This window comes from Taurulus bubalis, assembly GCF_910589615.1.
Source record: "Taurulus bubalis genome assembly, chromosome: 15".
Taxonomy (NCBI): Eukaryota; Metazoa; Chordata; class Actinopteri; order Perciformes; family Cottidae; genus Taurulus; species Taurulus bubalis.
This window is the reverse complement of record NC_136603.1, coordinates 19,977,969-20,005,096: the sequence shown is the minus strand read 5'-3', so window position 1 is coordinate 20,005,096 and position 27,128 is coordinate 19,977,969. Positions and strand designations below refer to the sequence as shown.

The 27,128-nt window shown below is 42.6% G+C and overlaps 1 protein-coding gene across 1 annotated transcript in view; it reads right to left on the bottom strand.

Annotated features, from left to right (window-relative positions):
• Window positions 1-3,541: 3,541 nt before the first annotated feature.
• The window catches only part of ube2f (ubiquitin-conjugating enzyme E2F (putative)), a 33,206-nt gene continuing 9,619 nt past the window's right edge, over window positions 3,542-27,128 (bottom strand). Inside the window, exons 5-10 of the mRNA XM_079230798.1 lie at window positions 23,968-24,035; window positions 21,271-21,341; window positions 20,952-21,009; window positions 15,946-15,978; window positions 14,888-14,950; window positions 3,542-4,262 (exon numbers count right to left, since the gene is read on the bottom strand). Coding sequence (XP_079086924.1) covers window positions 4,212-4,262; window positions 14,888-14,950; window positions 15,946-15,978; window positions 20,952-21,009; window positions 21,271-21,341; window positions 23,968-24,035 — 344 coding nt within the window. The 3' untranslated portion in view covers window positions 3,542-4,211. The remainder of the gene's footprint in view (window positions 4,263-14,887; window positions 14,951-15,945; window positions 15,979-20,951; window positions 21,010-21,270; window positions 21,342-23,967; window positions 24,036-27,128) is intronic.

The following is a 27,128-nucleotide window of genomic DNA, read 5'->3' as shown; positions in this document are numbered from 1 at the left end:
TTTTTAAATATATATTTTTAAGTTTTCTTTGTATGTGCTTTTCAACGGTTACACTCTTGTTCTGCATGTAACTTGTGGATTGTATTTTATTTTTATTTTTTAAAGATGCGTGTCCTTTAAACTCCAGTCCCAAGGGAAATCTATTTTTAGTCCCACAGCAGCTGTAGGTTACATTTTCGAGCTAACAGAAACAGACGCGACACATATTTAGACCGAGCCCCATGCAGCAGTGTCGACTGCAGGCAATTTATGTGACAAATGACCCATCATTTAAAACCATTAATCTCTTCCTTAATGTGGCTGGCAGGTGTGCTGTCAACAGGCGCTGTGTGGGGACACGGTTTGTGTAGCTCCTCTCGTTATTTTTTCTTACCCCCCTCATGGCAGGGAAAAAGGAAATATGTACTTTTAGTGTGATCGAGGCTAGTGCATTTTGGCTCAGCAGGTATAGGTGTTGTGACCAGGAGAGCCAAAGAGCTGCAGACAATGTGATTTATAGCATTCAACTATCTCATTATCTGGCTGTGGCTATCAGCTGTCAGCTGTCAATGTGCGTGCACACACACACACACACACACACACACGCACATACACACTCATAAAACTTTCATAAAAAAGTATAGCTACAGGGCAAGTGTATGATTGTGTTTCCTCCAAAACCAAGTATAATAACGGACTGTGTGGGTGACTGGCAGATGTGTGTGTGTGTGTGTGTGTCTTCCTCAGCCAAGTCAAATGGGTGAATGGGTGCCAGTTGTCAGACGGACTTTGACAGTGTGTGCATGTATGTGGATGTAAACCCCGCTCCTGGCTAAGTATGCTACACTTCTAGGTCAGTGAAGAGCAGACGGATGTGTGTTTGTGTTACTGTAGGCAACACAAGTCTATCTATAATTTAGTCAAAGTTAATAAATGTGTGTTAACAGACAATCAGCTGACCACTGAAATAATAAAATAATAATAATAATCCACTGTTTATACTTTCTTACATTGTATTTATCCACCACATTGCACTGCACTCTAATCTACTAACTCTGAATCTAATGGGCCTTTGACATAAAATGCGTAACTCCGGGTTGTATGTAACTATCGGAAATAAATAACGGAAGCCCTTCAGTAAAAATGTCTGACGTCTGTTTGACACATTAAGTATCAAAGGACATGTGACACGAACAGTGGTCTCCGAGGTGAAAGTCCTGCGCTTGTTTGACCCGAACACAACTCAAGAAGAAACACCAGAGCTTTAATATGCGTCCAACACATTTCATGACATTTCACTCAAAACCACAAACATTTACAATTATTGGAGGTATTAGTATGACAGAAAAAAATCTTTATTTGCAATAATAATTATACCTTGCTGAAACTTCTGTCTTGCATTGCTGATGGTTAGTCGCATACAAAGTAAATGAAACACACAAGACACATTTGTTTCATTTATATTCTCTTTAATATATCTTAAAAAAATGGATATACAATCTGAGAAAGAAACGGTTGAGGATTTGAAGAACAAATTGTTAATCTTCTCCCCCGGCCCAAACATGGAGTTAGCCCAAGCAGAGACATGGTCGCAATAGCATCCAGGGAGAAATAAACACTGCTAACTGCCAAACTAAAGGACATATGACAAGTCAGAGTATTAGTAAGGCTAACATTAAGTACAGCGCACTGGGCTACCGTATCCTGCAGGCAACTACTAACACGACAATGAACTGCCGCGGCGACAGGCAGTTACATTAGCCTTCAGGGTGTGAGTGGTCCAACACCATGCTGGAGAATACCACACAACGCCCACATTCACATTCGCTTTCAACGGACCAGGTATTGGTCATATGCTGAGGTCCTTTATGTCAGCAGAGTCAGTGTTGCCTGTTATTCCGTTGACTTTCACCAAGAAAACAATAACTAGTTGAGCTGTTGAACCCTGGGCCAGAATAACAGAACTAGGAGCGAGGAGGAACCGGAGCATGCTAACAAGTCACATCATTTCAACACGTCATACTTTAACTGCCCCACACACACACACACACACGCTCAACAAGCACATATCGGTCTTTGTGCACACACACACACACACACACACACACACACACACACACACACACACACACACACACACACACACACACACACACCTTTGACAATAACATTTCAGTCTTCAACAACTACATTTCTGACATACTCAGTAAATGCACCACTGGTCAGATCACATAGACTTTGCCTCATGCAGACGTGTGAACACGAAGCTGAATGGAGTGAGAATAGTGTGGATGTTCAGATATGAGACTCGAACTAGAGGCACAATGCTAGCCAGGACCAAGCAAAACACACACACACACACACACACACACACACAAACTCAGTGACAGCCTCTTCCTTCCTTTCTTTCTCTATCTAACACACACACACACAAAATGAAAACGCATTTCATGGCCTAAATCCACAATGGCAGTGGAATAGCAGCACCGTACTCAAGTTCACTAGCAAGCTAACAAGTGTCTAGCAAGCTTTGTAGCTAGCGAGCAGATCCACTGGTGAGCATACACCTGGCTACTGAGTGAACGACATCACTGTCGCCTACTTGTACTTGTATGGACGCCAAGAACGACGCACAACTGAGGAAAAGAAAGACACTCGTTTGTTAGCGAGCTAGCTGGTAAGCTCGCCCGCCGGCGTGTTACCTCACTGGCCTGCTTGCTAGCTAGTTAGCTTGCTTTCTAACTGCCTTTACCGCATGAACTTCTGTATTTATCTGGAGGTTCACGTCCACTGACAGTTAAAACATACAGAGAGAGAACACAGTAGAGAACGCACTTCTGTCTCTCCAGAAAGACGCGCTCTACACGTTAGCTCTGGAAATCTCTTACAGCAAGCAGACTGAGAAGGTCCTTAACCGTCTTGAGACAGTAACATGTCTTTTATTCCATATTGCAGCACGATGACAAAGACGTGAAACAATAACTCAGAGGTAAAAGTGCCGGCTTTCAGCTTTAAAAGAACCATTTGTATATCAGGAATAATTTTAAAAAAACATACAGATCAATGATAACTTGTTCTGTAGCTGCTAAATGCTCACCAGCTAGTCGCTAACTGCTTTTGTTTGCTGTTCGTTTTTTAGAACTTTTTAGCTGAAAACGGCAGAAAAAAACACCTGAGAGCGGTGAGAAACAAAAAGTAAAGCGTTGGAACTGAAAAAAAGGTACAATTCCTACACTATTATCTGTTATGGATTTAAAAAATTAAAACTGAATCAGGACTTTAAACTCATAGTCGTTGTTTCGCCTTAAACTCACTGAAGTACAGAGTGACCACACACTGAATGTGTGGCAATGTGATAGTACTTCCTGATTGCACTGTAGTATGAATGAACCTCTCCATCCTCAATGGAAAGAGGTACATGTGGTTGTGTGTGTGTGCGTGTGTGTGTGTGTGAGAGAGAAACAAGAGGGAATGAGTGAGGAAAGACAACAAAGAGGCACAGAGGAGAGTCGACGCTGAACACATGACAATACATTTTGGCTGTGGTTTTTGTAGTCGTGCTTTATCCCGCTGGAGCTGAAAACGCTAAACAGAAAGTGTGTTAATGCGAGCGGTGTGTGTGAGTGAGTGTGCATGCAAGGAGGATGACAGAACGGACAATGTGCTCATTCACATGCTGTCTAGTGGAGCTGGAGGCCTGTGTATACGTGTGTGTTTACCTACATTGTGTTTATGTGACTGAACTCACATGCATTTTCTCTTTAGTGACACAAACATAGCAGGCACTGGAACAGAGAACTGACAGCAACAGATATTCTTTCTCTTGATTCGTCTTTTTCTTTCTTAAATAGCTGGACGCTAAATTTCGCACATCACCACATCCCTCGCCGGCCGTTGCCGTGGCTCGACTCTCCTCGGGGAGGCGGCGTCAATGAACGGACATCGTGGTCATCGTAACACTCAATCTATCAGGATGATGAAAGCGTCATGTCCTTTCGTATGCAAGTCTTTACTCAAACGCATCGTTTCTGTATTTTCTTTTTTTTTAATAATTTTTTTTGCGTTCTTGCAATGTGGAGTTTATTGCAATCTTGTGAACAGCAGGGCAGCAGGGGAGAGTCAAAGAGTCAGCTGTTGATTCACACATGTGGGAGGGGGAGTTGGCCAAGGTTAGCAGAGGCAAGGTAGAGCAGTTTGGTTGGTTGGTGCAGGCCGACTTCGGAAAGCTTCTATCATCTGGCGTGGTGCTTGATGTAATCTTGAACCTTTTTTCGAAAATCCTCCTTGATTGGAGAAAGGTAAAAAGAGAGGACGGGAGTTAGACGGAGGAACCAGATATTAAACATTTGTAGAGGGCGAATGGAAGTCAAGAGTGGAAATACGAATACAAAAAAACTGAAAAAAAAAATGTAACATTGTAAACAAAAAGTATAAAGCTTTTTGCTCTTTGTAGCATAATTTTGCGCACACACACACACACACACACACACACACACACACACACACACACACACACACACACACACACACACACACACACACTTATTTGAACTGCATTTTGATCATTCAGAGAATATCTCATCTAGTGTCGGTGTCTCGTGTAAATCTAATTTATGATATTCTGTCATCCGAGTTGACTTTCTCCTTCTGGTCGTGTCTGACCCTCTCCACTCCCTTTTCTACTTTTCCCTCTCCTCTTCGTCATGCCCCTCCTGGTCGTGCTTGGCTCCTCTCCGTCCCTCCCGGTTATTTCTGGCCTACTCGACTACTACTACTTCTACTACTCTCTGGCTTCCTCCTCCCTGTCCGGCGTTTCAAGCGTTTTGGTATTTCTTCTTCACCCGCTGCTTTTAACTCGATTTGCTTGTGTCTACACCCTCTTCATATTTCCTGCAAACTATTATTTTCGAAAAATCCGCCGGAATGTTTACAACACACACACGCCATGGATTTGGTCAAAGGCTGTTATTAATTTGAGCTGCGGCAGCTTTCTCGTCCGAAAGGATTTCCTTTATTCTATCTGCACAGGAAAGCGCAGTGATTAGCAGAACTGCACTGTGGGGTTGACACATCGTACATTATAGGAACTGTCGTAATTGGTTGCACGCTGTCTGCGGCATTCTTTTCACGGATTAATGACGATGCAGTCGGTATTGCTTCGGCAGCATCAATGCTACCCATAGAGGTGCATTAGATATGACTTCCATGCACAGAGTACTGAAACAATCCACATTGCTACTGAATGTGGCTTTGATCAGCAGATTCAGCACTTTGTCCACTCAGATTTCCAAAGAGAAAGTCCCTCCAGACAACATGGAAAAATGCTAGGCTCAATTTACTCTCCACTATGATGCACTTTAATATTAACCAGTTAATTTGTGGCTAAACTAATAGTGTGCTGCATGCAGTTTCTATTTAGTTTCTAGGTTTGCCTCCTCCCTCTCTAGTCCCCTCTTAACTTGTTAGCCCTGTCACTCCTTTCGTCAGCGCTGGGGTCTGGGTCATAACCCGACTTCGCCTCACTGATTTACGCCACAGCTCCGGCGGGTAATCACGCGCACAATGCTGGGGCTTCTGTGTCTGAGGCGAGATCCAGAGAACGTGAGAAAAAGAACGAGAGTCAGAGTGACGGGAACAAGAGGCGTGGGGTGTGTGTTCCTGTGTGTTTCTGTGTGTTTCTGTGTGTGTGTGTAAACACAGATGACAGACACAGGAATGCTGAAAAGCTGCTACCGCCAAAACATTTCAGCAGTCTGAGGACCCGTCCCCAGCCGGATGATGGATTGACCTTATTGCCACTGAGGGATTTCTTCACCCAGTTTTAATGCCACACGTGTGGTGAACGGCGCAAAGCGGGTGGGTTGTCAGATGCACGGAGGTTTCCACGACCTCGTGCCATATCGGTTTATTTCGGTGGCACAATGTGTGTGACGGCTAGGCTAAAAAAAATGAAGCAATGGGAGCCACAGAAAATGGATTTAACTGAGGCTATTATTCTGCCACTGGGAGCTCAGAGATGCTCCCTTCGTGTTTCAGATTCTATGATGATCTGAGGCCAAGTGACTCAAATAATTCAATAATGTTTTTAAGTTTAGAGCTAGAGGCGTATAATTCCAGCTGTGAGCAATGTGCAAGGCAGCAGATCGAATACTCAAAGATATTTCATTTCCTCAGAGCAACAAACAAATAACTTTAAATGGATTGGACCGTGATAACACATTGGTGGTATCTTTTTCTGGACTCTCTTAGTCGGTGCGGACGTATCTGCAGCTGCGCAGAGGATTGTGGGTCGGAATGGTAGCTTGTGTAATGCAAAATGCGACCGGATGCAGTCGGTCATCCTGGTATTTTTGCCATGCTTTTGACACACTATGTAGGGGGACATCCTAATACTTTTTCTGGCACACTAAAAAGTGGCTAGCAGCAGAATGCTAATGTGCTCACAATGACTACGACAAAAACACAAAGTCTAGCTGAGCCTGAGAGGTATTTCATTAGATTTGCAGGTATTTGTTCATAAACCAGTGTATGAGACATTACTGGATATGGAATGGTATAGAAATTTTAATCGATTATGGCAGCAGATGGAACGTTAGTTCGTTATGAAACTGTCTAAATGTAGTACTGGTGCCTCTCTGTGGCCGACATAATCAAACAAGACCATCAGCGAGAAGATTGGCTATTTGTACATACTTATTCTTATTGCTCGTTATCAATGCCAACGTCGGTTCAATTCCGCCTAAAAATCAAACCAAATCCTGCAGGAGCCGCTGGGACACCATGATATCTCAAGACGGACATGTGTGGCATCATGAGGTGTTCAATGCACAGTTCAGTGTCAGAAGATCAGAGGGGATACAGACTAGTTTGTAGCCAAATATATGTGTGCCTGTTGGAGGTTATCACTCCCCCCCCCCCCTTCAAATTCCTAGATGAAATAATGAGCAGAAACATGGTCCCCGTCAAAGGAATTCCACATGTTGCCCGTCTGTCTGTGTGAAGAGGACAGCGAGTGTCAATATGGGATTCGGGTCCGTCTGTCGCCGCTCATCCGCCCGTCTGTCTCTCTCTCATCTTGTCGACCCAGCTGTCTCTTGCGAGCTTTAGCAAACATTTGCGGGAAGATTTGCGATAAACGAAAGGCAGATCAACAGCAAGCCGCTTATAGAACAAGGGAGCGGTTACATTGAATCTTTAACGCCACCTCACACATTTATTGCCAAGATACATTTGACTTTTTTCTTACTTTGCCCCACCTCTCTCGTTCTCTTTTACAACAGAAATCTGGCTGAGAGTGCAAATTACTTTGGCGTTCATTAGTTTGAGAACTCCAAGCACACCCTGCAGTCGATTAAAAACTTTGCTCTGCTTACTTTTTTTTTTTTTTGGCTCCATTTCTTCCCCGCAGAAGGCAATTAATTCTCCTCTCCTCCAGCAATCTGTGCAGGTACTCAAACATATGCACCGTCATCTGAGGGGAGGGCATGCAAATTAAACCCTACGGGTGCAAACGGTTACTTTAAAATCTGCTCAAAAAAGGGGATAAATAAGCGAGGGAAAGCCCCTGCATGGATCAGGACAACAGACTGCAAAGGGAAAGATGAAGGGAGGCTCATGGAAGTGAACTCCAGTGTGGTCCACCGGGGTCTGCAGCCGATGTCAAAGCCTTCCGCTCCGCACTCAGGAGTTAAATAATGCCGTTGATTGAGCGCTTCACATCACGACTTTCAATCAATTTGATCCAGCACTGAGGACGAAGGAGCTCGAGAGAGCGTAACCGTTGAGATTATCCTCACCGAATACTTCGGAACTGTGTTTCATGACGGACTTCGATTTAATGACAATACAGATGGCGTTAAGGGGGGAAAAAGGCTCAGTGGTGTCTTGACAAGTTACACAAACTGAGCTCTAGACCTCTTTTTCCTGTATTTGCTGCTTTACAACCCTTCATCAAGACGACAGGAGTCGAGCTCTCCGGCCCAGTTTAATACTGAACAATACCTCAAGTAACAAATGGAATGACCCGCTACGTGTTCTTTAATAAAAGGAATACTTCACCCACAAAATGACCGTTTGTATTTCAATTACTCACCTCGTTTTACTTTAAATTCTTGAAGAAAAACCTTGTTGCGAGTAATTGGATGCATTTATACTTGGATTAAACCGCTAGAGTTGTGTAAGAGTTTGTAAACAAATCATTTTATATAGTTTTGCTGTTGTTGAATTTGTTTCAGTTTATTGAGACTTTTCTCCATTTTTGTTTTATTCGTTCAGCGTGGCGGCATGCCTGGAAAACTTTTTCTCTAAGAATTCACATATTGAGTAATTGATTGACAATAAACCACTGAGAGTGAAACATTGCCGTGAAGCTGCCGGTATTGCTTTTTAGATTGCCTGTATATACAACAAGTACAAGGAAGTCTGGTTTACTTACATGTATTTAGAACTACACTGAATAGGGGAAAGGGATGTGGTTTGCAGGTGTACATGAACCGTATCGCTTATGAAAAGTGAGTTTTATGTTATTCTAATAACAGCAGTGTAATGCATCTACATGACTCTTTGGAGGTAAGTTTCAGCACTGAGGGTGTTCCTAAATGTTGGTATTTTTGAAAAGCAAACTCAAGACCTACCTTTTTATTCTGGCTTTCAATTGAGCTGTAATTGTTTATCTTTCTATTTATTGTATGTAATCTTCCTACTCTGGCTTTCAATTGTGCTTTTTTAATGTATATTTATTTCTATTTATTTGGTTTTATCTTATTAGTTTGGTAATTGCATTGATATTGAATTTGTATTACACCTCTTCAATCTTTCTTCATTTATTTCACATCCTACCTCAAGCGTTTCCTCACCGTAAATTGATGATATATATGCCAGCTTCCTTTTTTTTTTCTTTTTCTGTTATTATCAAACTTGTTATTAATTACACAGTGACTTATTGTTGTCGGGGGATGTACTGTTTAAAGTACTTTGTGCTAAATTTTCTTCGCACGATAAGAGTTATACATATAAAGTCTGATTGATTGATTGATTGATTGATCGATTGATCAACACTGTCCTCCAGTAAAACACAAGTAGCCACCAGTAGCCACGTAAAGCCCTCGACACCGGGGTTTGGATGAACAGCGGTTTTAAAGCCGGTCTCCTCTCTCTGAAGAGACGTTAACAGCGATGAAGCCTGACGCATTGCATCTCATCTCTCCAGCGGTATGAGAGGAGGTGCGATACGATCAGATGACAGCACAGCTGAGACGCAATCACAGGCACGCGGGTCTGAAGGAACCGGGTAATTACTGTGACACGTAACCCCGAACAAGAGGGACCCGATGTCCGCCTCGAGCACACGTCAGCAGTGTGGATGCTCGCTGAACCAGAGCCTTGGAGAAAGCTCCATCTCAGACTTACAAACTGCTCGTAGCAGAGAGCGGCGATGACGGGACCAGATGGGCGTCCCCCGCCTCCTGAATTTGCATTCCCGATACAGTGACCCTACTCTTTGCAGGAAATCAATTTGCTTGAATCGCAAATAATTGGTGTGTGCATTTCTTATTCAAATGGAAGGTTCCACGCGATCAAGATGCATGTATAAAAGTGATGTCTCATAAAAAAAAATCCTCAGCACAGGGGTTGCCACCCTTTTGGGACTCAAGGCCCACTTCTGATTGTATTCAGATGGCCACCTTCCCCAATAAATGAGAAAACAAGTCAAATAAAAGGGGCTGTAAATATGTGTTGAGCCTCTGCCAGCTGCAATGATTAACATGAAATAAATATTCACCCATCAGCGCCTGCCATTATTAATCCAAATGTAATAGTTTTCAGAGTCATAGTTCCTCAACACGGTTTGAAGCTTTTACTGGCACAAGGTTGTCTCCCACATCACCTCCTCATTTAAAAAAAAATTAAAAATGATGCATTTAAACTAGACTTTCTTTGTATTTTATATCATCAATAAATAGCTTTTACAATTACACCCCCAAATATGTTTTAATTGAATCTATGGACCAGTTTGGCAGGCGTTGCCGACCAGCTGCCTCAGCACATACTTCATCAAAGGCCCGCTGCTTATACCAGGCGTGGTACAGAGCTGGATGTAAACGGTTGGCACGCGGCTACATTTGGAGTCATGTTTCATCACCTCTGACAAAAACACCCGCTCAAACCCAAACAAATTCACCGCCACGATGAGAGCGAGCCCTGAGTATCGCAGGATACAAACTACATGAAGAAAAACAATATTGATGAGTGAACCCGGTCGTTCCCATTTTCATGCGGCCGAGGAACCGCCCCGATGTCTCTCCCTCCTTTGGTACTCACTGCTGAGGGCAGAAAGCTACTAACGGGGATGGAAACCAGATAAGGAGTCAGTAAGTAGCATGCGTGGTTTTGTATTCGTGTGTGTGCTTGACATGATGGATTATTGACCGAGGCGGCGAAGCCACTGGAGAGACCCGAGGAAGCCAGAGCGTGTAAGAGCAGCATTTAGAATGCAGAGGACGGCGATGAGGATTCCTTTGGACTCTGGAGTCCCGCCCCCTGCGTGCTTCGGTAGCGTGTCACATTAGAGTAAAAACACTCTTGCAGTACGTCCCGAATACATTAGCAACAAAATGATATTGCCATACTGCAGATTTCGGAGCTCTTCTGCTTTCTCGCAGATCCACCAGGCGCCATTTTATAGAATTTTCTGACATTCTGCTCGGAGGCGTATTCGAGGGGAAGAGCCGATTCCCTTTGCTTCACACCGTATCTGTTTATGTGCGTTTATACAATGCTGTGGTATTTTTTGAGGCCATCGTTGTCGGTGAGGTCGCCTCGTGGGACTTCACCCCATTGAGTGGAGTTTCTCCCCATACTACAAACACACTGCTGCTGTTTGAAAACAAAATGGCTGTTCAAAAGTTTACTTTTTTGTTTTCCAAATTCCTTCTGACGCCGTTTTAACAACATTCACTTTTTTTAACACACTCAAAACCTGCTTAGACTGCGTGTGTGTAGCATGGAATCGGGCCTCAGCAAATGTTTACATTCTAAGGGAAAGTCAGACAAAATGCACAGAAATGCTTCAGATTCATTCCTCCTGGTCTGCTGATGAAAATTACTAAAATCTGAAACCTCACTTATTTAGTTAAAACATGTCAATTTCACACAATACCTTTCACGCATTCTTCTTATGCTACGGAGGAGCTTAATTAGCATGTATAGATGAAAAACAAAAAGGCATTCCCCAAAAAGACAGCACTTAAAAAAAGGGTGAGCACGGTTCACAATTCGGCACTCGTCAGCGGTCTTTATGAAAACTAATAAACACTGAGGGAGCAGACATCAGTCAGAGGACGTGCTCTCACCTCAACCTGACATTCTGCCATGTCAAGTGATATTTCATAATTCACCATTACAGACGCAAACACAGCTAATGCTGGAGCTGCAGACTCTTTCTTTATTCCATTTTAGCGCCTAACTGTGTTTGTAATACAGCCGTCTGGGCTGCACACACACACACACACACACACACACACACACACACACACACACACACACACACACACACACACACACACCTAACTAAATTGCCCATGAAGATGCTTCCTTTCAGCCACTTTAACCAGCCGATGTATTCAGAGTGCAGCCACAGGAGGAGATCCACTTCAAAAGCTTCCAACACACACACAAGCCCCGGCATCCGCATTAGTGCATGCGCACCAACGCGCGCACACACACTCCCGCGGCTTCACCCACTCATTGCTGAGGTTGATTACGGCAGGCTGCGACTCAGTGGGAGTGGGTCACGGATGGCCGACTTTGTGTTATCAGCTGTTGTGACTCCAGAGAACCACAACAGCATTTCAAGGCAGCGCTTTAACTCGGCGTCCTTTAAATTTTGCGAAAGTGATAATATCTTGGAAAACATCTACAGTTTTGTGAGTGTGTTGCAGTACGATACCTGCCCTGTTGCCTTTGGATGCTATAAAAGGAATTAAATGAATACTTTAACTTTCTGGGAAAATGCTACTTCCTGGAAATCCACTTCGGTGATGATATCATGCTGAAAGACTTCGTATAACAAAGAAAAGGTTCAAACGATTTTGCCGTCGCCATCTTGGAATAAGGCCTTTGACATGTTTTTTAAGCCAATGAATGGAAGTTACCGTATTTGGAATGGCGGAGGAGTGACGTCGAGGCGCCGTATAAGGCTCTGGTAGTGGGAGCGACCTGTCAATCACAGTAAGCCGCCCTAAAGAATACTCTACTTTATGGTCTATTTGACTCTAAATGGACCATAATTTACTAAATGAACATCATGCTGCATTGAAGAAGACTTGAAAGAGAAGAGAAAGAGATTGAGACATAAACTCATGATTACAATGTTTACTGAGAGTAGGATCATTTTCTCATAAACTCCCATTCCATTTGACTTCCTTTTACAACCAGAGGAGTCGCCCCCTGCTGGTCAGCAGAGAGAATGCAAGTTTTAAGACATTAGAAGGATGTCCACAAAGTGTAGCATCCGCGTTAAAACAGAGACAGGACTTTCTCCTGGTACGTCTGTGGCAAACAAAGAAAATGAAAAAATATGTCATGTGTTCACCGTTTCACCTGCGAGTACAGTTAATTATCAGGCTCAGAGTGTTATTTTCCTTTGGTCGGGGATGGAATTAGCAAAAGACATTTGCTATGAGAACGACTGGCTGAGTTTATGAACGGCCGTCTGAAAATAAAAGGTATAGCAGTGTGCCTTATGTTTTATGCATCACCAATGACATGTGCCTGGGCGATGAAAATCCATCTGCATGTGCACCTGGACTCGCAAAGTATAAAGACACGGGCTGTGTGCGTGATCACTCCTCCAATACCTCTCCTACAATATGGACACTCGGTAGTTAACTCTGTAGGGAGCAATAAATTGCTACACACTCGTGAACCCTCCCGGTTTTACATCATTACTGACGGGTGCAGAGCCGGACAAGGTCAAATTTGCGTCTAGAAAATGTAACGGGGGGGGAATCGCTCTCAATGTGGATGCATTTCACACTCAAATAAAACGGTGGGCAGTGAATACAGTACACTTTGTAGTTAATAGGGACTGATTGTGCACACGGCCGTGGTCACAGCAGCTAAAGGGACATCAATGTACACTGCTGTGTTGTTTGTTGCCAACCTATTCATCGGGCTGGTGGCGAACTGAGTAAAAGGGAAGAACGAGCGGCTGCATCTTAAGCAGGCGCAAAGTCAACGAATTCACCTCGTGGGCAAACTGTTGTGACTCTGGGAAATTTGAAGACGCTTCGGCTCACTAACAAATGAATATGGGTTTCTAAAGACGTCATGAAAGGCTCGCCGTTGACAATCTCCTTCTTCAACTGGGTCCATTGACTCATCGAAACAATCATGGCCACAGGCCAGAAACCGATTATTGTACACTCTCTTTCTCGCTCCCTCTCACAAACAAAACACAAAAACTCTTTTACGTCTAATGCTGGGGAGTTCACATGGCGACCATTATCACACACGGCTGAGTGCGTCCCAATGCATCATGGGAAAGGGTACGCACAAAGTGCCAAAGGTCAAATGTTGTACTTTGAAAAAAGGCTTTCAGCTCGCTTCAACTCAGGCTCAACTAACAACTATTAGCCCGGTCAGCAGGCTCCCTGCAGAGCCACATTAGCTCGGTCTTCAATCCAGGAAAGCAATTACTGTGAGAGAAACACCGAGAACATCAGCTTCCCCACACTTTCTGACACCGTGCAGCTGGGGAGACATAGAGGGAATAAGTTCAGAATCAATTAATCAGGGGGCTTATCTTTTTCAAAACATCTTGTGTGTTTGTTTTGCTTGGCGGCATGTGGCTCAAGAGATATAATAATAAGAGATAGGATAAAAATTCGATGCCCACCCCAAATTGCTCCCCAAGTCTGTGCCAGTTGTGTGTGTGTGTGTCTATCTTTTGATAGTGCCTCTATGTATCCCTGCACATGTACGTATGCTTTGTATCTTCGTCTTTTGTATGTGTGTGTATGTTGACATGAGGTCATGGCTGGGAGATATGGAGAAAATCAAATATCAATATATCTATATATCAATATTGTGACGATTCTGTAGGGTGAACCATCGGTGGTGCTCCACAATATTCACACAAGAAGATGGGGATAAAACGGCTATGCTCAGAAAATCACATCTTCTTTACTGTAATGCCACTGTTAAAACCAGGAAAAGAAAACACATATATATTACGATATCCAAAATAAAATCTGATATAAAGCGTCATATCCCAATATCAATATAATACTGATACATTGGCTTGCATGTAGTGTACAGAACTTGAACGGTAGGAAGACTAGAATGGCCCAATATAAATGCAAGATAAAGTATAACTAAAGTTACAGTCCATACACACACACACACACACACGCACACGCACACACGCACACGCACACTTTAGTTTGCTGATTTGACTCACAGATTGTAGAGTCTGCTGCTTACTGTCGAGGCCCAGAATGAATGTACTTATGTTATAAAAAGAATACACCATAGTTCCACGAGTACAGCTCTGGACTATGAAGTCACAGCCATCCTCTGCTGAGAGGCTGCTGTGTGCTCTTCAGCCCACTGTAGCGGATTAAAGCACTCTCAACTGAATATCACATAATCCCACCTAAAAAAAGAAAGTAGTGTGCACAGAAAGCAAAAGCAGCAACTAGCTTTTAGCATCTTGTCCTGATATATTTTCTAGGTGGGCTGAGGGTATGAATATGATTATGGAGACTATAAGCAAACCTGAGACGCGATGGGGAGGCCTCACAAGTGAACTGTCTGCATGGCAATGACTGCAGTCACCGAAATGTGTGCCCGGGCATGAAGCAGAATTATGGATATGATCACCCTGAATGTGTCAGTGAAGCCTCACCTTGTCTCTCAGATGATGTTCCGCTGCGTCGATGTTCAAAGGGTCATCGAAGTTCAACAGGTCCTGGAGAGATGGGGGGGGAGGGGGGGAGAGAGAGAGAGAGAGAGAGAGAGAGAGAGAGAGAGAGAGAGAGAGAGAGAGAGAGAACAGAGTGTGAACTCACAAGTGAATGATCATGAATATAAGATCTTTTCAAAGATCAATACTTCTACGAGTGGGTCACATTTCCCCCCCAATTTTAACAAAAGAAAAAGCTGCTGAAGGAGATCTTGCTCACCTCAGCACTTATTGCTGTCACCCCGGTTCTGCAACCGCGGCAACCAAACAATATAATTATGCTGTTGCCGCAGCGATGCCAGGCACACAAGCGAGGCAAGACACGAAGAGCTATCAGAGAGATTTTGTTTTTTAAAGGAGGATGGCCTGAGGTAGATCCTGATTATGAGGCAAGATTCATGGCATGATGGCACATGGATGCAGATGACTGTCACCGTTATCATCACAGACACAGTGCTGACCTCAGGGGAAGTGTGGGTGCTTTCGGAAATGTGCTCGATGTTGGATTCAAGCAAGCTGGCAATTAGCGGAGTATGCATATCCAGGACAAAACAATCATTATTATTGTCAGCTGCTTACTCAGCTGCATCCAAAATGTTTAAATAAATCATTTAAAATGTTTTAATTCAACATATCCTCCATTCCATTTAAACATAAAGCTTTTGCATTAACAGAATACAATGATTTTAGCCACATATCTGAAGACTTTGTAACGCATTATATTCAAGAAATGGCACAAGGTGACCCTTTTTTCTTGTTTTTTTTTTAACTTCCCCTTATCTCAAATTGCTCTTTATACAGAGAAAGATAAGTCAGAAAATACAGTCAGCACGATCCCTGGCCTCTTTATCATTTCCTTATTTAACAGGAAACTGCGTGTGCGTACATAACCACGGGTATTCGTGTGCTGGCCGTTTGTCCGGTCAGCGTGATGACAAAATCTAAATGTCAGTTTCTAACAACAGAGCCCTGCTAATAGAGTAAAAACAAGCAAAACTTACAGTAAACAAGGAGTTCAAGCCCCAGACAACATCCTGGAAAAAAACAAATGAAGAAGTATTAATGATCAAATAGTCTAAATCAATCAATATTGTCAGGAAAACATAGTACAATTAGACAAACAAAAAATGTAAAAGTAATTAATTCTTACTATTATATAGTATATTATATGAAAACACCAATTGAAATGAAGTGAATAATTTCACTCACATTAATTCAGCTAACGCTAATTTCGTAGGAGGGCACTTTAATATCTAATGTTATTATAAATGTTTTTCATTCGTATGGTTAAAAGAAAGATCTGTGCTAAAAGAAACCAAACACAACCAAAACAAGACCACATGGCGTTTGTAGGAATGTGCAGTCATACAACATTATGCAGAAACATCTGAACCGTTATACAACTTATTAGCAGTACATTCAATTAATTTGTGTGTACTCGGCACACAAACAACTTGACAAATATAAAAAAAACACAGCTAAATGAATACAACAATGGCCGTAGTAAAAAGACAACATAAATGTACTATAATACTATATTCATAACATCCACTTTTGGATTATCAAGTAAAACATTCCACCTTTCGATGCCATGACGGTTATTCATTTCACTATATATACTGTATATATAGTATATATTCAGTATATTGTTCTGCATTGAACCTACACAAAGATCTCAGAACTTCTTTATCATTTCCCTCGAGACAAAGCAGAGGCGCAGAAGTACAAAAGATGAAAAGATCAAACCCCAGAATACTGTGAGCCATGAGCCTCTGCACTGCACCAGCGTGACATGCAGGGTGTGGTTGCACAGCAGGCCACAGAGAAGCTAAGGCTGAAGGGTTCCGTGGAAGGAAAAACAAACGCGGGATCACAATAGCGATATTATTATTATTTTTTTACTAGCTTGCAACTTTTATTATTTCTACTTTCTACTTACAGGAACATCAGTGACGGAGTGTAACAAAGCCAACTAATAAGGGAAAGTGTATTTCACTGGGAGCTGCTGCAAACAACGGTCAGCGAATGCGCGGATCGAGGACTTCAAGATAATGATTTCTATTCGATTCTGTTCCGCGCAACACACACACACACACGCACACGCACGCACACGCACACGGACACGGACACACAAAATGAAGCTCGGAGGCAAAATGCTATTATGTGATACAAGCAAAGGAGATATGAAAATAATTCCTGCCTGAACCCTCCACAAAGAACCATTTATTGCTTTTTTATCCATTCCTATCTCTTTTTTACCCTGGTACACAGTCATAGATTTGATTAACAAACAAACAACCAAAACAAAACTATTTGTTTCATCCCTTGTGAACTGCAAAAAAAAACTATTGCCAACTGTCCTTACAGCCAGCCTGTCATTAGAGGCCTTAGATCAAAAAAAAAAGCTACGGTGCACTCGTTTCCGATATTGAGTTTGCCTACTGTCCTTCCACTCAGAAGGTAGTTTGAGAGCTGCAGTGAATCCCAGGAACAATGTTAAGGCTAATACATGCAGTGTAAAAGCGTTGAAGTGGACCAGAGTGGCGACAGAAGAGGGACATCATCATCACCCACTTAAAAACTCCCACAATCCCTTCTGACCCGCAGCTTTTTCCCTCTCCGTGCGTGCTCACAGGGCCGCTCTCGCGCACGTGTGGCCCCGTGCACATCTGCAAAGCAATGGCGTAAACAGCGATTGGCTGCGTTGAAACTTGGGACCAGGAGCACGAAACCAAACATCCACCGAGTGTCAGACACGGGCCGAAGAGCCGAGACAGCGCGGCTATGAGCTGCATCAAAAGGTCAGTGTGCTCTCCATGCGAGGTGGACGCCTCATGGCTGAGCAGGAGACAATGTCAGCATACGCACAGTTGCTCCAGACAGACTCGCAGACAGATAAAAGATGCAATTTGATGTCTTTGTGCGTTAGTAACGGATCAGATTAGGTTCCTTTAGATTACTTAGATTAACATGTGAAAAGAATGAAGTTGTTCACTAACTCACGGCTGCAACTCTAACAATCGACATCGTGTCACAACAATCTTTTCACACAAAGAAGATTTTCTATCATGCCGGATTGGATTTTTTTGCATTGATTTTAGAAAGCATGCCAACATTAATCCACTGAGGATGCACAACTAAACTGCGAAGCAAAAACGCTCAATGGCGTAGAAGCCAAACAGTCTTGTTGAACCAGCGTTATCAAATACAGACATGCTAATTATTTGATGAGGAGACATCGAAGAGGCAATTACATGAGCGTAGGCCTACTTGACCATGAAGCAGCCTGCCTTATTGTTACAGCTTCGTATAATATAGAAATATCAGTCATTACTCTATATTCTTTTTAATTGGAGTATTCTCTGTTCAAACGCACATTGGGAACCACTCTGTGCCGCCGTTCCGTCTCCCGGCTGTGTGAAAGGGGCTCAACGGTTCAAAAAGGTGCAGAGCTGCTTTATTGCACCAGAAAACGTCCCATTTTTCTGCTCTCCACTTCTCCAGCGAGCAGACACGGCAGCTTTGATTTCATGCCTGCGTCACATGAAACGTTGCACAAATGCATTTTGTGCCGATTACACGAAAGCCACAACGCCAGGAAGTGTGTATAATAAACCTGACTGTGCTCACTGGATGGCATGGCTATAATGAACGCAAACACACAGGAAGACGAGCATGCGTTGCGTATGCAAAGCCACTTTCCTCGCAGTGACTTCTTCCAATCAGTAGCGAGGAGGAGAAGTATTTAAAACTAATTTAAACTGGAACCCGGAGCATTTCATAGATGACAAGCCATCTGTGTGTTTTCTTCAAAGCAATACTGTTTGAAACATTGCATTTATAATCACTGCACACCATTTCACTCCATAAAAAAGATATTGAAGCGGGAAAGTAACGGAAAACTAATCATAATCAGAACTATTTATTGCCATGGATGTTTTCACATACAAGAAAGCGGGAGGTGCATCACATTTAATGGTCAGTTAGCAAGCCCATTAGTTCGTTAGCGTAGCTTGGTCGCTAACGGGACTTTATCAAATACCTAGTTGTTCCATCGACGTCTCGTAACCGTCTGCCAACTATTGCTTTTTAGCGGAACAGTTATTTTTACTCCAAAGTGAATTGCCGAACACAGCTGAAAGCTAAGAAGGCAACCTCATCAAAAACGTCGCTCTTCATCCCCTCAGTCACGTTACTATTTATCAACGGCAGAAAACCCGTATGTTAAAGTTCATCAAAATTGAACTATATGCGGAACATAATCACAGATTAATTTCAGTGAAGCGATTTCAGTGGACTTGATTTTGCCGTGAAAATGTTGCCATTATAGATGGAATTGAACACGATTTTCATCGTGATTTAAATACTTTGCGACCTTTTAATCCCATCATTGTAGATACAAATTATGTGATGAAAAAATAAATATTGCATTATGTTAACATAAGGGTGAAGGCCAGTTTTTTGTTGGCAAAATATTATGACTGGTGACATGACATAAAGGTTCCAGTTGCACCATTAAAGTGAACATTGGATCGGCTCACAGACAGAATGCCGTCACATTGAAGCCGGATTTTACTTCATATAAAAATAAATGGCTGCGACAAAAAACTATTTGATTTGGAGCTTTACTTTCATTTCTCCTTGGTGTGTATCATGCGATCGACATCACGCAGAGTGCAACATAGTGTGTTCAGTGATGTGGGGACACTGAACCCGTCATGATGCCATTACAATAGCTCAAATTTAGCTTGATGGTTTTTAATTACACAGAATCTGTTCTTCCTTCCTGTAGCAGAGAAAGAAGAGCCCCTGAGTATGCTCATGTTGGCGGACAACACCGGAAACAAGGCAGACGGAGAGGGGTAACCTGGATTGAAGAGGGAGAGAGCACTTTCAAAAGGAGCCGCTCCTTTCAAAAAATACTTGGCAGGTGATGGGATGAACCAGAGGTCAATCGAAGCCAGTCGGGAGGAGAGCGAAAACATCTTTACTATTGAGAAGAGCCTTCAGCGACATTCTTTGCTCTTCTTTAAATGAAGACGGCTCCATTGGTGGCTTGCCGGACTCAAACATGACACTAAGCGCCTCACTTGAAGCCTGACATGACGGATTTCCATGCGACATGGGATTCTGCAAGATAGAGGAGGGCCCGGCCAAAACCCCATCCCTCCACTTCGAAAGGCAACTGCATCCAGCATGCATGCGTTAACTTAGTTCATAATTACAAACCGCACCCCGGTGCAGTGACTGAGAGGAGCGTTGATCTCACTTTGCCTCCCCGCAGTGAAGCACAGACAGGGGGAGATTGGATCAGAATGCTTTGGACGAAATTAAACGTGGAAGGAAGAGCTTCACCGTACAACTACCTTCACTTCCACAAGGTAGTTGTAATCAAAGATAGTTTTAGTCAATTCTTGAATACTGAGAGCTTAACTTCCTGTAATCTAGGGATGCACCAAATACCAAGTACTTACATTTGGGCACTTGCTGAGACAGAGTACTGATATGAGTACTTCTGACTGCAATTAATTAAATATACAACATGATGCTGTTGCTGACATTTTAACAGTTGACATTGTGTTTTCCTGACACAAATAGAGCAATGGGATGTTAATAGTTAACCGTTTAACCGTGCCATCAGTTAAACTGCTAAGAGACATATACCAAATCAAAAAAGCGTGTCCCTTAAAGGAGAATCCCTCTTGAAGGTGTATCTGAGCCAGAGCTGTTGCTAGCTTTGGGGTTAACCAAGTGCCCAGGAAGAGTGCATGCTATGTGCTACACGTACTTTCTCTGTTCATAAAAAAAAAAAAACGGCCAGAGTAAAACAATTTCTTAAAATAGAGTCACATGTTGTTTCTTGCAGAAAGATCTTGGCATCGGAAGCATTCTGGTTACCGTTAATAGTCTGAGTAGTTTTGACCAATCAAGTTCACGCCTGCTTTGGTTTAGAATGAGCGCTGCACGGAAGAGGACGTCATGGCCCGGAGAAATACAATTGAATTACCTTTAAGGTTCTAGTGGGGGCCCAGCCTGTGCCATCAATAGAGTGCTCCCGCAATAAGCTGAAATCAAATTAAAAAAAAGAAACGTTGTCATTAACAATATTTACATGTTATCAAAGTCACTTTGTGGCAGCTTGCCGTTGTACGTTGTTGCCCTCACGCAACGCCAAAGGTGTTGCAAAAGGTTACAAACTCAAAGGCCACTGGACATGAAAGATCTGACAAAGCTGTATGTGGGTGAGAGTGGACGTCTAGCTCAGGAAGAACAATAACGTAACATCAAATGAAACATGACATTCAGGAATGTGTGGGAAGCGTTACCTCAAGCAGATCTCTCCAGTCTCTGTGATGTTAGGATGCCATATTCTGGTCAGACATCTCACTTTAGGAGGCTGAAAAAATAGCAAGACAGGGGGAAGAGACGTTTTTTATTTGCTTAAACGATTTAATTTAATTTTAATATACACTAGTCTGAGAATATTTACGTGAAACAAGTCTTTTTTGTAGGTATACGAGAGGAAACAAGTTGAATTGAAGGTTGTGGGTAAACAATAGGTCAACACTACACTGCAGTAAGGAGGCGTTGGTGTATGGACGTGCTTTACTAGCAGAGCGTTTGGCCTCAGCTCCTCAGTGTAAGGATTATGTTGTGATGTATAAAGATGTTTCACCTTCTACTATAAACACAGTTATATAATTACCACTTCAATGATTTGGGGTTTTGTGAGCTATTTTGATATTTAAACCGATTCATCTTGAAGGTGAGAGCGGCCCTTCTGAATAGAGCCTCGACGACTCTCCATGGGTTGCTTTTCTTTCTTGATAAAGCCGAAAAATACCAATGAATTCATTGGTATTTTTTAATTATGTGCAAATGCTATTCAAAGCATTTCGATCAAATCTTATTTTTGTTCAGAAGAGGCAACAAGGCCATGAAATAAATAAATGAAAGACACTTCAGTATTTGCCTCACTGGTGATTTGGTTCAAATATTCTTGGAAAATGTGTATTTTCCCATTTTCTTCATTTTTGTGAGATTCTTAAGTCGTGAGCAGTTAAATAATTCCGCCTTTGAAACTCAGGCCAGTGTCCACAGATGGTGTTCACTGTTGTTGGTCAACATGGACGCTCTGTGCCTTCTGAGTCTGCGTATGCTCTGTGTCCCACTGTGCGTTTCGGGGCTTTAAACCCGTCTAGTTTGACATTTTTCAGATTGGAGAAGGCAAAAAATATCCCCCCCCCCCACCCCCTCCCATGGAGGCAGTTTACATGTTTCAAAATATCTAGACATTCAGAATAAAATGGACTTTTTGGACTTTTTAACAAATCTGAGAAGACATCAAGTACGATTGCTCTCATGGTGTCAAACAATAACATCTTTGAATATTAGCGTTGCGTACTGCAGAAAGAGCAGAAAGAGAAAAGTGGGTGACATTTTTCCTGATTAGCATGAGCCACACAAACTGTAGTAAAATAACTACAATCACAACATCGTTTTTTATGTCTTGGTCACACGGATGCCGTGGCAGTGACGAATATAAGACAGGAGGATGCCAATAACACAGAGAGACATCAGGAAAAGCCGAGGAAGAAAAGGTTGTGTTTCACTGCCTTTGTCGACTGATCTGATGAGTAGGCCAACAGGCAGCCGGATGTCTTTAGTAGAACTCACCTGCTGTAATAATGAGTCTCTAGAATTACCAGCAGCGTAAACAGGCCCCAGTCCCCTGGCTCGCTTTAACTAGAGATGGGATGACGTATTTGTGTGTGTCATCCTTGACGTTAGCATCACGGTGGCTCCCTCGACAAAAAGCCAACATGCTCTGTGTTCACGGTACTTTTAGGATTTTTGAAGCGTGAGTGCAATCAGCAGAAGTAAGATGCTATACTAGGCTATAGTGCTAGGCTATAAATTAACTGTGCCACAGTCGCAGGAGTATACACGACACGGCTGTGACGGCGGACCAGTGTTTGGTGCGATTGATGTTTCGTGGTCTCAGTTAGCGACTTGTTAGCAACCACCTTATTTTAAGACGTGTCAAAGCTTCTCAATTCACCAGAGAGTGGTATTTAGTGACGTCATACAAAATGTTAAAAAAACTATTTACTTTACTTAAGACGAGGGACCCGGAAGTGCAAAAGAAACGCTGACTCATTTCCAGGAATTAGGACTTATTCCGGCAATCCTTCCACATTTGTTCCTGCAATTTAACCGCATTATGGATCCAACATGATTTTACCTTTAAGAGGTAATAGGCTGACTGATGAGGAATGCTTCTGAAAATGTCTGTCTGGGCTCACCGCTCCTCCCACAGGAGCGATTCTCTACCACTAGGCCTTACTTCATGAATCGATTAACCTTTCATGATTGAATGCATACTATTTATCATTCTGTAGCGGGCGTCATAAAACTGCAACAGGTAGAGGAAACGGTGTGTGTGTGTGTGTGTCTTTTGATTTCCTTTTACATGTACGTATGCTTTGTATCTTTGTCTTTTAACACACACACACATACACACACACACACACACACACACACACACACACACACACACACACACACAGTGAGTTAAGCCTGTGTTGAAGGAATCAACTAACGGATAAAGCAAAAAGGTGAACAAAGTAAGTTCAACCTGTGAAGCCCAGGTGGAAACATTATGCAGTATAGTCTGCAGAGCTTCTACGCAGAGAATAGAAGAAAAAAATCGACTGCTCGGTGCCCGGACATTGCTATATGAACGTGCATGAAAGGAAATGGGATTTTTAGAACACCGTGCACATATTTTTAGATTGTGATTTGAAGGCACCACAGCTTCCTCCCGGAGACGGCTTCGTGCATAAATCAACACGGCTGAAAAATCTGGAGTCGTTATTTTTGACAGGCCAAAACAGGAAACTTCTCGACTGATGCTGATGACACAAATATGCAGGTGGGCATGCATACAAATACACAAACACAGAGAGACACACACACACACACACACACACAAAACTGTGAGGAATCACTGGACCACTCACCACCATGTTATAGGCTTCTGGGACGTCTATTTCAAACTGAAACCTTCCACTTTGGTAGTAACCCTCATCTGGAAGAAGACGGAGAAAGAAAGACAAGAGGTCAAGGGTTTTCAATCATCTATACACATTACATTACAGGTTTAATGACACGCCAAGTAGAGAGAGGGCCTTCAGTTGTTGTGATACACTGCTGATCAGGGTTAAAAACAAATGTGTCAGAGACTTTCCGGATTAATTATTATGCAGTAAAAAAGCAAAATGATTAAAAAGACCTTTAAGACATCATCTTTAATACAAAGACCTAAACCCAAAACAGAATATGTGAACAAAACAGCCTTGTAAACCTGGAAAAATAGGTGAGATGAGTCATTTTCACTTGATTTTCATGTTTCGAGAACACAGGTTCTTCCAGCAATGAGGACAGTCCAGAAATGCATCTTTTAACGGCGAAGTATCATATTTCCTTCAATGAGAAGTAAACGCAGAAGGTGTGAACCGGTTTGGGTAGAAGAGTGACATCCGCGCTTAAAAACAGAAGGCGCTGTGCTGCTTAAAGAACGATTCCTTGGAGAAATCATAATGATCCATCTCTATAGTTGTCACATAAAGTCACAAAGTGATCAATGCAGCATTTGATTTGCCTAAGCCTTGATTTGCCCCTCCCGTGCCGCAGCAGTGGTGCACAAACGGCAGCTGTCTCACCAGCGGCGATCGACCAGCTGAACCGAGATCAATGCCTGTGAGACAGGAGAGTAAATGAGGGCACCTGTAGGTCAAACACAACACTGGCTTAATCCTCCATTTCCATCGAATACTTAATACCCTACATTAATTGGCCGCGGACAATTGTGCGATCGCTCATGTACGTGCGTCGCACATTTTTATATTCCTTTGTCGATTGCTGCGACATCTGTTTGGCCAGTTTATGTACCCGTCTCCCCCTGATCGATGCCAATTAAAGGCTTGTTCAAGACACAGGATCTGTTTAAAAGACTGAGGTGTCTCTAATTAGTGCACTTTCAGGGATCCCAGGAGGACAAGCTGGAGATCAGATTTGGACAGAAAAAAAATAAGAAAAGAAAACCTGCCTGGTAGAGCTCACACGGGTGTGGACTGATACTCTTGGCAACTTCTGATTGAACACAAGAAAGTGAGAGCGAGAGATTGGGAGGAAAGTAAAGCACTTGGTAATGAGCCATGTATGCGCTGAGCAGCCGGTATCAATTTGTGCACATCTGTGCTACATTTGAAACCATCTCACTCCAATATGTGGAGAGGCAAACGTTTGATGTACACCTTAAAATAATATGCAATTCAAAAAGTGATTTGAATGCTCTGACACGGTGTCAATACCACTTTAAACTGTGTTTCAGAGCAAAAGGTTTCAATTCACATATTGGCATAAAGACAAGGAGCTCTCCCGCTCTCAATTTCACTCTCCCCCTCCTCCCTCCATACTCAAACACTGGGCAATTTGAGATAAGGCCGTTGTCAAAGAGCTATCTAAACCTCACCCAGATTCCATTCGCTGCAACAAAGACTGGAGTCCAATTTAATTAGACTGCACAAACAGCCTCCCCTGTATTATGAATGAAAAGAGGGAGAACAACACTGTGAGAAGCAAAGATACAGCTTAAACAAACCTTCAAGTAGAAAAGAGGATAAAGAAGGAAACAGCGACACATCGAAAACAGAGCGATGGGTGGATAGAGGGAAAAAAGAAAAGGAACAAAAGAGAGTTACAAAATAGAAAGAAAAGCAACGAACTGAAAGAAAGGAGAGCATCCACTGACTAACAGTGGCAGTCAGAGGTCATCAATAATTCATGAGTGTCTTCCGTACGCTGGAACAATCAGTCTTTTCTGTCACAAGACACTGGGCCTGCAAGCTGTACACACACTGACACACACATCTTCAAACAACTGAACTCAGAGTCTTGAGGGAAAATAGATTCGAGACATAATTTGTTCGGGAGCTCAAAAGTTTGAATGGAAAGATGCAACTTAGTTGGTAAAAGGAACAACGTGTAGCATTTAGGCGGATCTGTGGGCAGAAACTGAGTACATAAATAATAAGTATGTTTTTGTAGTTGTGTATAATCACCTGAAAATAAGGATGTTTGGGTTTTTGTTACCCTAGAATGATGAGAATAGATTATTAGATGCTCTCTTAAACGATTGTGAAACCCCTCAGAAATGGCCGAGTGAATCAGGAAGGAGATGGAACATTTGTATGCCAACAATTTGCACCCCTACTTATTGAGAATCCCACCCCTAGTAATCATTCTAAATGATTTACCAAAACATAATGTAAATTACATGTGTAGATGATGTGTGTAGAAGATTGCTTCCCTGACTGTTTCCATGGTCAGCAGATGCATTTGATAGCAGCTGAGGATTTAAATGCATGCTAAAATTGCTTTCGCACCACAAACAAACCCCACCAGGGTCAAATTGACAGCGGACCGCAATCCACCCTTCAAAGCCGTCTGGGTAAACACCCTTTACTTCAAATGGAAACGGAGCCATGGTCCGGATCAACAACTTTGACTACCTAACTGCATTAAAGGAAAAACTCCCATGAGGAAGAAATTAGCCAACATATACCCGGATTAATTGGCTTGAGTGAGACCCTCCCTTCCCCTGCAGGAAGGAGTGAGGCGGAGTGACAGGTACAGGGCATGACTGGTGTTGACAGATAATTACTGCTAGCCGGCAGAGCGCTGAGAGACACGTCCACGAGAGAGAGAGTGACAGCTCATCTGAAAGAGCATTTTACAGCTAAAAGGGACACTAAAAGGCGTGTCACTGGAAACAATTGAGGCAAGAAACGACCAACGCAGGGGACAGAATGTCTGATTCATATTTGATCAGCGCTGCCTAGCTTGACAGTTTGCCATTAGGAGCACGAAGAAGAGGCGGAGGAACTTTTGGTTTGTTTTCTCCAGAGAATAACAACTGTTGCTTTTAACAGAAGATTGAACATGTGTTTGCTTGATTGGTTCTGTTGGTCATGACAGTCAATCCCATGGTGTCTAGATTGGTGGTCAGGGGGCAGCTTTGGCTATACATGTATGTATGTATGCATGTATGTATGTATGTATGTATGTATATATATATATATATATATATATATATATATATATATATATATATATATAT